The sequence below is a fragment of the Vulpes vulpes genome, chromosome 15 (assembly GCF_048418805.1).
Source record: "Vulpes vulpes isolate BD-2025 chromosome 15, VulVul3, whole genome shotgun sequence".
NCBI lineage: Eukaryota > Metazoa > Chordata > Mammalia > Carnivora > Canidae > Vulpes > Vulpes vulpes.
The window spans coordinates 108,165,803-108,179,278 of record NC_132794.1 but is presented as its reverse complement, the minus strand read 5'-3'; the positions used below and the strand labels follow the sequence as shown (position 1 = coordinate 108,179,278).

At 35.2% G+C, this 13,476-nt stretch overlaps 1 protein-coding gene across 1 annotated transcript in view; it reads right to left on the bottom strand.

The window, feature by feature from the left end:
- Positions 1-13,476, bottom strand: part of WDR11 (WD repeat domain 11) — a 59,495-nt gene that overhangs the window by 24,644 nt on the left and 21,375 nt on the right. Inside the window, exons 11-14 of the mRNA XM_025994503.2 lie at positions 12,937-13,021; positions 7,031-7,137; positions 4,977-5,052; positions 885-993 (exon numbers count right to left, since the gene is read on the bottom strand). Of these exons, the coding sequence (XP_025850288.1) occupies positions 885-993; positions 4,977-5,052; positions 7,031-7,137; positions 12,937-13,021 (377 nt within the window). The remainder of the gene's footprint in view (positions 1-884; positions 994-4,976; positions 5,053-7,030; positions 7,138-12,936; positions 13,022-13,476) is intronic.

Here is a 13,476-nt window from a genome sequence, read left to right as displayed (position 1 = left end):
GTGGGTAAGGATTCCTGCAACCTACTACACCCACAACTGATGCTATCTGGCTCCCCAGTTTTCGTTAGTTTAAAAGTTATACCATGGTTAGTTTATTTTGCCCATCTCTAAAAACTGATGACTTTGAACATTTCTTCATATGCCTATTGGCCTTTTAGGTTTCTCCTAAGTGAACTGCTCACGTACTTTGGCCCTCTTTCCACTGGTGTTCCTGTCTTTTCAAGTGCCTGTAAGCCTAGCCCTCTACAAGGATTAGTTAGTCCTTTGCTGGTTTTAGATATTGGTAAATTTCTTTTTCCAACTTGTCCTTTCTATTTAACTTTGACACTGGTGTCCTTCATTGGATAGAGAGCATCAATCTTGATGTAATTAAATGCATTTTTCTTTTTTTGCCTTTTGGTTTGAGCTCCTGACGTCCTTTTCTGCCCCCCAAACAGAAAAATATTCTTCTATTTTTGACTATGAATTTGATAGATTTACATTTTTACATTTAGGTCTCTAACCCCATAGAGCCTACCTCTAAATATGGTATTAGGTAGAGATCCAGTATTTTTCTCCATAAAGTGAGACCATTTTCCCAATGCTGTCCTCCTCTTTTTTTAAGGCTGAGTTAGCTACTATGACCTTTTATTCTTTCACAGATCTCTTTATCATGTTCTTCAAAATATCTGAATAAAACTTTAATTGGAACTGCACTAATGCTATATTAGCTTAACCAATCCAAGAAAATAAGAGTTATCTCCATGGACTTAGATCATCCTCTCTAAACACACATTTTTAACAAGAAAATACATTAACAGTAATGATTTCAATTCAGGCTAAAGAAAAATATTGACCACATATACAACATGCCTGGATAAACTAGTTTTTCAATTGTAACTTACCAAAGCAGTTATTGCAGGGAAGTTTTTGGACATTTCTCTAAGAATGGTACAAGTCCTAACATCCCATAACTCCAGGGGTTTATCTTTGAATACAACTGCCAAATACTGCCTAAAATAAACAAAATTACTAAAAGTTTTGCAAAACTTTTCACCATAAGTAATACAAATAAAAGGTTGAGTAAATCAGAAAAGTCATATAAATTAACATTAGTTCTCATCATTAATAGTTATTAAGAAGGTAAAGCCCTAAGATGACCTTAGATAGCCACATAGCCATAATTAAGCAAGGAGCCCAGGTCAGAAGAAAGAATGAAGAAAGGCACAAGTTCACATTTTACCAATTTACCAATTTATGGTAACTCTCCCAAGGCTTAATTTTCTCATACATGACATGAGAATATTACCACCTATCCCAATGAATTGGTATGCAGGGCTATGGTAAAAATTAAATGAAAAAGTAAAGGTTTTCGCAAAGTTTCTATCATGCTAGCACTGAGAAAATGTCACAGAGCAGGAAGATCCTTATACTCAGTATCAAAGCACTTAGGTTCTCTTGCTCAGGACAAAGTTTGCCACTTGATAATTTTGTAGCCTCAGATAAACCATGTACTCTTTTTGAGATTTATTTATTTATTTATTTATTTATGTATGTATGTATGTATGTATGTATGTATGTATGTATGTAGGTATTTATTTATTTTAAGATGTTATTTACTTATTCATGAGAGACACAGAGAGAGAAGCAGAGACACAGGGAGTCCTTGAGGGGAGCCTGATGTGGGACTCCGAGACCACACCCTGGGCTGAAGGCAGATGGTTAATCGCTAAGTCACCCAGGGGTCTCTTTGAGTTTTATTCTACTTATCTTTATAATGATGTTAATAACATCTGTCTTACCCCCCTCACTAAATGCTAAAAAGGGGGGAGAGAGGATAGCACACATGGAAGGATTTTATACACCCTTACGGATTACACAAAGGCAATATAATATGTTACATTTTTTATTATATCTAACATGAAGCCATCTAATGGCTTATATGTAAATAACTAATATAAGACAGAATCTGGTGAATGCTACAAAGATTAACTATGAAAGAGGAGATTTATTTTGACAACTAGGCAATGGCATTCTAGGCAGTGTAACAAATGTGACAAATGGCCAAGATAAGAAAGGACACAGAGTGGGGGGGAACATACTACCTGACATGAAGGGCATGCAAGAGCAATCATCATGAGAAAGAAGATCAAAATGTGAATTTTGGATCACATTATTAAAGACCTAAAACACCCAAATATGCCATGCTAGGTTATATACAGATTTATTCTACAGAGTATAGTGGATCATAGAAGGTTTTAAAGTAGTGGGGGATAATGTGATTTGTTTTAGATGTATTAATTTAGCAGGCATATGAGAGTCAAGAATGACCGGAAACAGAAGAGACTGGAGTCCATATAGCGCAACAGAGCAATTAAACTCTCTAATCTCAGAATTCTTACATTTTTAAAAATTATTAAGGACCTCCCCCAAAGAACTTTTGTTTATGTGTTTATAACAACTGACATTTTGCATATTAGAAATTAAGTCTAAAAAATTAGAAACTATCCTTATTAATTCATTTTAAATTTAAAAACAGAAAATAACTAGCAAGATGGTAGATTTAAACATAAGCCACAATGATAATTACGTTCAATATGAATAATTTAAACACTGCAATTTGAACCATAGATAACCAAATAGAAAAAGAAGCCCCAACCAGATGCTTTCTAGAAGATATCAACTTTAACTATAAAGAAAGACATAGATAAGACACAAGTAAAAGGTAAGAAAAAGATACACTATGCAAACATTAATCAAAAGAAAGCTTAAGTGGCTATATAAATCAGACAAATCTGACTTACTTCTGAATAAAAGAATAGTACCAAAAATAAAGAGGGTATTTCACAATGATAAAGAAATCAGTCAAGAGGAGATAACAATACCAGATATGTATGTAACTAATAACAGAGCTTTAAAATCCCAAAAGCAAGAACATGAGCTCTTCAAGAGAGAAATAAACACAAAACAATGTTTATTTCAACACTCACCTGTCAGTAATAGAAAAGCAGGCAGAAAATCAGTATGAATATGAAACCTAAATAACTACCAACCAATATGAACTGACATTTATGGATTATTCTAATCAATGAGAGCAGAAAACACAATCTTCAAAAGTGCAATATGGAACACTCACTAAGACCGTAGTCTGGGCCATATAACAACCACATTAAATTTAAAAGAACTAAAGTAATATAAAATGTGCTCTCTGATTCTAATGGAAATCATGAATTAACAGAAAGATATCTGAAGAACCCCTAAATATTCTGAAATTAAATAATGTATCTATAAATATCCTATGGAAATTGATTGGTAGTTATGATTTCCAAAACCAGACAAAGATATTACATGAAAACTAGATCAATATGCTTCATGAGCACAGATGTAATAAAATATTAGCAAGTCAAATCCAGTAATATACCATGACCGAGAAGAATTTATGCCAGAGATATAAAGTTGGTTTAACAAAAAAATCAATGTAATTCACCATATTAGCTGCCTTAAAACAAAATCCCTCATTATGATGATGTCCCTAAATGCAGAAAAATCATCTGACAAAATCCATCACCTACTCAATGATACAAAGTTTTAGTAAACTAGGAATAGAAAACTTCCTCAATGTAATAAAGGTCACCTACAAAAAATCTATAACTAACATATTTAATGTTGAAAGACTGAACACTTTTGCCTTAAGATCCAGAAACAGAACAAAGATGTCAGCTCTCGTCATTCTATGCTACATTGTACTGGGAGTCCTACTCATTACAGTAAAGCAAGGAGGAAAAAAAAGCCCACAGTCCAGAAAACAAAGATGTAGCTGAGTCATTACTGGCAAACAACATGGAATGTCTATATAGAAAAAACTAAAGAACCAACTAAAAAGCTACTAGAAATAATAATTAAGTTAGAATGGTCACGAAGTCAATATTAAAAAATTAACTATTTCACTATGCCAGTAATGAATAATTGGTAACTGAAATTAAAAAGAGAAAAAAAATACATGTATAATAGTATTGAAGAAAAAAAAATTAGCAAATGATGTGTAACACTTTAAGACTGACAACTAAGAAATAAGTGGAGAGATACACCATGTTCATGAATCACAGAACTTATTAGGATATCAATTCTTTCCCACATTGATCTATGGATTAAGTGCAATCATTCATTCATTCATTCATTTATTTATGATAGTCACAGAGAGAGAGAGAGAGAGGCAGAGACACAGGCAGAGGGAGAAGCAGGCTCCATGCACCGGGAGCCCGACGTGGGATTCGATCCCGGGTCTCCAGGATCATGCCCTGGGCCAAAGGCAGGCGCTAAACTGCTGCGCCACCCAGGGATCCCTGGATTAAGTGCAATCTCAATCAAAATCCCAGGAAGCTTTTTTGGTAACACTGATAAGCTGATTCTAAAATTTATGTGGAAATAAAAAGATTCCAGAAAAGCTAAAGAAATTTGGAAAACTATTTTAAAGAGCTTACTCCTCCTTTCTTTGTTCTTCTGATTGGTCTTCATTCAGTCTCTATGTTTAATAGTCTTACTTTACATGTATTTCCCTTGGAATGAAAAACTCAAAACTTACTGAAATTTAAATAGGTCTAAATTATAAACAAAGAAAATCAGTTCTTTGACTCAAGAAACCCATGTTGGGATAGAAATGCATAAGAATTTCATTAGGTGACAAATAACATTTTCCTTGTGGGTGACAGGCATTTAGATCAATATAGCTATAGGAGAAAAAATAGGATTACTGGTTTTACCAATCAAATGAGATATTAAGATTCATAGAAAAGTTATCTTTTTAAGTAGAAATTAAAAGCAATAGTTTAATTAATTTTGTGATTAAAATATTTTCTTGAGATGGCTGCATAGCTTGATTTACTATAAGAAACTCTATATGCATTCCAGCATATTCTCATTCTTAAAGATTAAAAAAAAATCTTTAAGATCCCATTGTGGTAACACCACAGATTTTTTTTTTTTTGGCTCATACTTACTTTAAATGAGATACTTTAATCATTTCGATGGGTGACTCATCATTGCCTCGTTCACCGCGAAAAGCAATGCTCCTACCTTTAATTGAAAATATTAAAGAAAACGTGAAATATCAGATGAAACAGGTAAGACAAAAAGCTATACACACCAGCAGAATCTGATCAGTGCTTCCTCTATTCTCCCACTTACTTCTACACTGTTTCAAGTAATCTAAATTCAAAATGTATTTCAAAAAAGTATTACAAGTTAAAGATCAAGAATATATTACTTGTATTCACTTATCTACCTTATAAAAAAGTATTTTCCTTTGTTACAGTTTCCTGAATACTTTCAGTGGTTTCTTTCAAATAAATAGTTATATTTTAGAAATTCAAAATTATCAATTTCCGAAGTTTCAATCCATCTACGGTAAAGGAACAGCCTACTGTAAAATACAACAGGTTTGTGTAGACTATTATATATAATATCTATTATTTAGATCTATTATATCTAAAGTAATATGAACACTCCCATGTTCACAAATACTAACCAGTGGAAAAAAACACTCTTTAAACAGGTATTTAAGATTTCCTGTCCCATGTACAAAATGCTCAACTAAAACACTTTGACCTGTTTCTTACTGAAAGGTTCTTTACACACTGGAACTGGGGAATGATAAGAATTAGTTAACTGTCAGAGAAGCTAAATGGTTTTCTGTAATTAGAAAATGCAAATTCTACTCTATGTCTGAACAAATACATTTTAATAACTTTTCCTGCATTTTTATTTACATTAAACAAAAGAGACCACGCTCAATTCAGAGACAACTGAGTGCCTGCATGCCTCTCTGCTCCTCAGTGCTGTCAAATGGGACTCCTGTTCTTATTTGCCAAACAAACACCCACATCCTTTCCTAACTCTGTTGGTCTGCTGCTCTTCTTAGAAGACAAGGCTAGAAAGTCTATTATCTATGAACTCAAATATCCCACCTAAGCAAGTTAGTACCTATGACTTAAATTTTAAAACTTATTGCTCAAAAATAAGTCTGGGAAAGATTTTAAGTTATCTAATAGTCCTGAGCTAACTGGAAAAAATGATAGGCTTTTTTTTTTTTTTTTAAGTGAATGATACTAGAAAACAGCATTTTGCCCCTGGGCTGTCATGTAATTAGAGAGACCCCAATCTAGGGGCAGGGGCTACTGGGCATGTCATTGCCAATGAGACCAGAACTACACTGGACTGATTACAGACAGTGGGGCTAATTCCTTGAGGTTTAGTAACATACCCATACCCAGAGAAGTAAAAACACCCATTATCTTGGAAATACATATTGAGAATATACTCGATTTGCTACACACATGTGCACACACATACATATATATATATATATATCTTAGAATTCAAACTGTTTACATATATCCTTATTGCTAGACCATTTTAAAGAAACTCACTATAATTTTGTTCAGAATTCTATTTGAAATCATCCATGTGTCATAAAATAATTTGAAACTCTCACCTTATTCTACGTTCAAGTTCTTCATTTTGAAACTCATTGGGTTGTAGGTTTTTAAACAAATTCTGAGCAAGTTACTTAACTGGAATGCTTCCTTTTGTAAAGTCTTTAAACTCTCAAATTTCTCTACTCAGTCAGCCTCAGACTGTCAAAAGTCTTAAATTTGAACATTTAAAAACAAAGTCTTACTTATAAATTTATAAAGGTTTTCCTGTAAAGACCAAAAGTTTTAGGAGAGAATTTAAGAAAGCCTACTACAAAGATTTATTTTAAAACCGTACTTTTGGTCACCTAACAATGTACTTAAAGGTAGAACTGGTAACATATGTAATTATAAATCTGTCTGTTCAGGCTAATGGTACTCCATTTACCATATACTTGTATTGACACAATTTGCATACAACAACGATAAGCCTTTCCAGGGTAATTATTACAGAACAACAACAAAATGAATGTATAAATAGGATATAAAAAAAACTCCCAAGTTGAAAGTTTATAAATAACAACATCTTTGATCAATATGACAAACCATTTTCAAACTTTTAATAGTCTAAATACACAAACCTGTTGGAAGATCAACCAGCTGAAGTTCATTTCTCACTAATCCCATATTGTTTGGTGTTGAAGTAGCAAAGGAAAGAAAACCAGTCAAACTTGTCCATTCGATACCCCTAAAATGAGAAATTAAATAAAATTTAGTCAAATAACCTTTTTTGTTTGCACAACTTACTTGAAAAATAAGTTTTTCCTAAGACCTAAATTTTATTATACAAGCTAATTAAGAATATTAACATGACCTTTCATTTGAGACTAAATTACCATACATTTCCAATATATATATGAAATTATTTCAAATTAAAACTTAATCTCCAAATATAATGGTGAGATAGTTTAGTTACCTGGATTCATAGCAGCATTAAAATGACTATCAAAATCTGGCAAAGGAGAGTCACACAACACAGTTGTGTCTGAGAATTCCACTGCTTAAGAAACAGTGGTGTGGAAATATTCCGAGCCAGACTGCTTAAAGTTGAGTACACTGAGGAATTTATCAGACTTCTTAAGTTGATTAGGAGGCAGAAATTCCTGTAGTAAAAAATTCGAACTGAGCTACCAGATTTGGAAGTGGCTGACAGTTCCAAATGGTGTATTAGAGAAAAGCACAAATGAAAAATCTCAAAGAAATGATGACAAGACTCCAAGCAACCTATCCACCAAATGCCTGGGAGTCTCCTTTATGAGGACTGGTAACAAGTGAGTCCACAGTTTCTTGCACTGACGTTAAGAACAGAGTATTACCACCATGGCTTGCAGAGAATGGAAGCCAGTGGTAGTGATGGGGGGGGGGGGGGGGGGGATAGGGTGTGGCAGAGAGGGAGCACAGGTTAAATGGACCATCAGAGTCATGAGGAGAAACACTATTCTATTGCCCCACCTTGCTTACAAGGTAATAGAGGCTAGTTGAGAGGGAAAGTCCAAACCTTTGCTCTACATGTAACTGCCCATCAGATTTTATGGAACAACCATTTTTAACAACATATTGTCTATGGCTACTTTCATATCATAATGGCTGATTTGAGTAATTTTGACAGAAATTTTATGGCCTGCGAAGTCTAAAATATTTATTATCTCGTCCTTTACAGAAAATGTTTGTTAACCCCTGACCTAGTTTATCCACATTTACTTCAATTTAAAAGCTATTGCTAGATAGCATTAAATACTGCTCTGCACATGCCCCTCATTTGCCCAAGAAGATATGCTGGCTTCCTGCATCATATCCAAACTCACATGTGACTTTCAAGTACATCCGGTTGTCTGCCTCACCCTACCTAACCAAATTTACCTCTTAATCCTCTGAACCTTGTCCACTATTAATACTAGAGTAACTTTCCTCACTTATCCCTGTGTACCTGCCTACTTGTCTTTTCTCAGAGGGGCAAAGATGATCCCAAAGGAACTGAAAATAGTATTTGTTAGAGAAGGGAATTGCTATAGTTATCAAGGATTATAATTCTCTTGGTGTAAAGTTGTGTTGAAACACTCAGATTAGGCTGCTTGAAACTGAGTACTCTTAAGAATTTCCATGTCCGGAGTGATCTCTCTTCTTCCCTCTTCAAATATACTGGCTCCAGCAGTTGCAGGCTCTGCGCTCTCCCTACATCTGTCCCCTTATCTGCTATTACTGCAGGAGTAACACTGTGTACATAAAGAAATTCTGGCACACAGGAAGAGCTGCATGTACTAGCAATTACTATCATCATCATCATTCTAATTTCAAGATCCCACTCAAGCCCTATTCTTGCAATGAGGCCTCCTCATTTACTGAACTCGAACCACATCGATAATGAATACAATATATATCTGATGAAAAATTATTCACTGAAAAGACCCTTTGTCTCTTGTTTCTCTTTCCTTCCCCCAGCATGTAACAGTACTAAGTTTTCTACTCAGAGTGAACAAAAAAAGTAAAAAATCACTTTGAACTTATGGTGCATTCTACATAAGTCTGGTAGCATCAATCAGATCTGTTTACCCATAGAAACCAAAGACATACTCTCCAAGGCTTGTTGCTGGCAATCTGAGCACCTATGCTCCAGTATGGTAATGCCACAATCTCTGGACACTAAGAATCCCAGTCCACCCATTCTCCATTCATTATTTTTTAAATGTGTCTGTAAAGTACCCAGTGTATACCCGTGACTACACTAGGCAGCAGAAGTATCACTGTGAATGAGAGGTTTGCCTGCGATCCTTCTGGAACTTATGATTTAACAGAAAAAAAAAGACACTACACAAGTGGATTCTGGACTCCCTATTACAAAATACAGTGGTACAGAGTTCAATATGCTTGTAAGAGTCCCACAAAATCTGGTCTTGAGGGCCCACTGAGACCCAAAGGGAAAATAGGGTGTTGCCTGAACAACAAGAGGAAACTGTGACTGGCTGAGAAACACAGCAATGGGTTGTACTACTCTCTTTGAAGGGAGGTACCACAATAAATGCTGCTGGATTAAAAGAATGATGTCTATGGAAAGTCTAGCACTCCTCCATATGGTTATTAGTGTCATACACATTCAGCCTCCTTTCCCCACTGCTTCTAAGACAAAGACATCCCAGTGTTGAGGACAGAACAGAACATGGAATGGCTGCTTATTTGTAATGTAGCACTATGAGTATGTTACCTTTGAGCTGATTCCAGCAGCTGCTTTTATATCTGACTCCAACTGATCAACATGAAGAAAATAAATATCAAGTTGGGACTTCAAAGAGGATTAAATAAGGACAGGATTATGTCTTAACAGAAAGGAATGAAACCTCTTGTCAAACTCAGCAAGCACCATGCTGCTCTCAGGATTAGAAAGCTATTGTCTGGGTTCAACCACATACTGAGCTCTTTATAAAAACTCCTAAGAACAGCAGCTCATTTTCTGACTTGGTCTAGGATTGTTCTGTTGGGTTCTGAATGAATGAAGAACTGTAACCGTAGACTCTGTCAACAGGTGTCTGAGGTTCTGACTCCCATAGGTTTCCAAGTCAGGCCTGTTGACTTCAACTGGGGCTGCTGCACAGGCTACTTTCCAACCCTGGGTGCTGCGAGGAGCGCTCACCTCTTGGAAGGCCTTGCAGTTATACAATTCTATGAAACTAACTTTTGGCAATTTATAGACAAAATGGAAATTATTTTACTTTGCACAAATCACTCCACTTCCTCAAAGCAATACTGAGCCAGTCAATGTTCTGACATCCACATAAACTGCTGTTATAGTTAAGTTTTGACACTGAAAATAGTATCATGCTATATTATTGTAAATTTAGCCTACTGAACAAAGATACAAACTAATTATCTAGAAAAAAATCTAATAATCTAAGAAAACCTACATATACATTTACTCCTAGGTATCTTCCACTGGATTATAAGCATCAGAGGATTTGTTTATATGAATACAAAATATGCTCAATACGAATCTGTAATGCATAACTGGCTCAAACATCATGATTTTAAAAACAACCCACAGACAAAACTATCTGGAGTTAGGCAGTTCCTGCCCATGCGTATGCATAAAATTCAAGTATGTTAGAGTAAGTGTTTTTTAAAAACACATTTAGTATCTAGTAAAAATAACTTTAAAAAGTTGGCCTTACATTTGACAATGAATATCTAGAATGTGTTGGGTGTATTGCTAATAAGTTCAGCAATTTTTACAACACATCTGTGAAATTTTCATAATGGCTTTTAATTGTAATACTATAATCGCATTAACTGAAACACAAAAATGTCAGGATTTTACCATCCTCCTGGGCATCATCACTGAATATAAAATGTGAATTATCTTCAAAATGGCAATTAAGAGGGAAAATTCATATAAAATAATGGAACACATTTGTGTGAATCATTCACAACATCAGCCTGAGTAGCATATCCATTATTTGGTATCCCAAGTAAAACTGTAATTTCAAGTATTACTCAATAACAAATATTATTACAGCATGTGAAAGTCATGTATTTAGTGACATCTATCATCTGAATGATCTAGGAAAACATCTTATTTAAATCTAATAGCTTGCTGATAAACTGGCTATTGTGTCTTTATTAAAAGATCTGTGTTCAGAAAAAGTGAAGATGTACTTCATTTTCCAGAAGCAGGTATAAATTCTTAGCATGAATCCTGGCTCAGTCAACATTTTCATCTTTTTGCCAAATGTGCCCTACATGCATTTTTTTAGCTGGAGACACAGCACATGTACTCTAAGTATAAAGGTCAAGTTGGAAGCCTGAAAGGCCCAGTTTAAATTTCACAGATTATAAAACTGAGTTTCTTCCATAAATTGGGAATAAAAATAGTGCCTACCACATAAAGTGGTGGTGGGGCGTCAAAGAAATGGTCTTGCAAAGTATTAATATTTAACACATCCTCAGAACAAGTATTGATTAAATGCAGTTTGACTGGTGGGTGTTATTCATAAAAGGAAACACTAGTGGCAGAAGGGCTTCTGGAAGAAGAGAGAGAAGATGAACAACAGTCTGAAATGGTGTAAACACAGACATGTGTCACTGCACCCACAGTGCATGGAAAGAAAGTGATTCTTTCTTTTTTTTTAAAGATTTATTTATTTGACAAAGAGAGAGAGCATGTGCAAGCACAAGCAGGGGGAGCAGCAGAGGGAGAGGGGGAAGCAGACTGACTCCCTGCTGAGCAGGGGGCCTGGTATGGGGCTTGATCCCAGGACCCTGGGATCATGACCTGAGTCGAAGGCAGCCGCTCAACTGACTGAGCCACCCATGCACCCCTGGTGTTAGTGATTCTAAAGATATTAGGATGCCATGTAAAGGTATTTGGGTAGCTACTGGAGGGCACAGCATGAGGTGTTGGTGACCAATAGTCACCAGGGCTGCACCACAAACAACATACTTGAAAGAATAAGGCAATGTAAACTTCTGGAACTTTCATCACAATCAGGAGTTGTGAAACTTAAAGGATTAGCCTTTCCCCCATTCAGAAAATGCAATGACTCAGAATAATGTGTTCACAAAGGATTAACAATGAATTTTAATGCACGCATGAAATCTATATTTATATAATGTACAGAGGACAGAAAATTACCTTTCTTTTACGTTTGTTAAAAGATCAAATAATACTGGAAATGTAAATTTATATCACAAATGCATAACTTCATAACCCATCATTGCTGGGCAAAGAGGAGAGCAGCCATGCCATCAACAAAATAATGCTATAGAGAAGATATGTATGTCTTCAAAACAAAGCAACCTTCTTCCCTCAGTATCTCTGAATGCACGGCACTCATAAAACACATCACATCTCAAAATGAAAGACGAAATGCTATATAGTTTAGTCCCTTTCTTATGGTGCTTAAGCAAAAAAACAAATGAGATTAATTAATAACTAAAATGATTTCATTCAAACTTTTCAGGATCCATCCTACTGATGTATCTTTATAGAAATGAAAAACAGGGCAGTCCGGGTGGCTCAGCGGTTTAGCGCCACCTTCAGCCCAGGGTGTGATCCTGGAGATCTAGGATCGAGTTCCATGTCAGGTTCCCTGCACGGAATGCCTGCCTCTCCCTCTGCCTGTCTCTCTCTCTCTCTCTCTTTCTGTCTCTCATGAGTAAATTAATAAAAATCTTTAAAAAGAAAAAAAGAAATGAAAAACAAACTCTACAAATCTGAACAAGGGAACACAGTGATATTCAGTGAGAAAATATCCTAGACCTTAGGAGAAATCAGATGCAGCAATAAAAGTTAGAAAAAATTTTCCACTGCATAATACTCTTTTACAAAGCGAACAATTAGTGCTCAGACCTGATTAACATAACCATTACTTAAACATAAATATTTATTATTCAAAACTTTCAGGCAAATAATCACTTCAGAGTATTTAATGTAGAAAAGTCTCCCAAAACTTCTTCCCAGTATGCTGTTTATAATCTCAGTATCACAATACATACTCACCTGACTTCACAGGAGTGGACACTTAACTCTTTGTGTAGCAGCCCACTGGTGAGATGGTATACCAGGACAGAACCGTTACTTGTACCTATCAAAACAATGTAATAGTCTTAATTAGCTGGAGTTCTAGATCTTTCCAAGTCTTTTCTGAAGATTTTAATCATTTGATAACACTTATCTTTTGTAAAAGAGAACCAAGCTATGTGTTAAGAATGAGTGAATTTCTCTGTCTTCTCTCTTTGCAAAAATGGGCCTAATCTCATATGTTCTGAGAACTTCTCTAAATCCAGGGACACGTTTTCACAGAAAGACTTCAAAATCTAACTTAATAAACACATAAAATTTGAAGAAGCACTTTGCTAGGCTTTTTTACACATGGGAACTCATACTTCTTGAGATTTGGAATGTTTACTTTAGCCAGTCCTCAAAAAGGCAACCTAGGAGAACTCATTAACCAGATCTTTTCTGTTTTTCTTTATAAAGATTTTTGGTTTGGTTTTGTCTTTTCTATTATATCAATCATAGAGATGGTCAGGTATGATG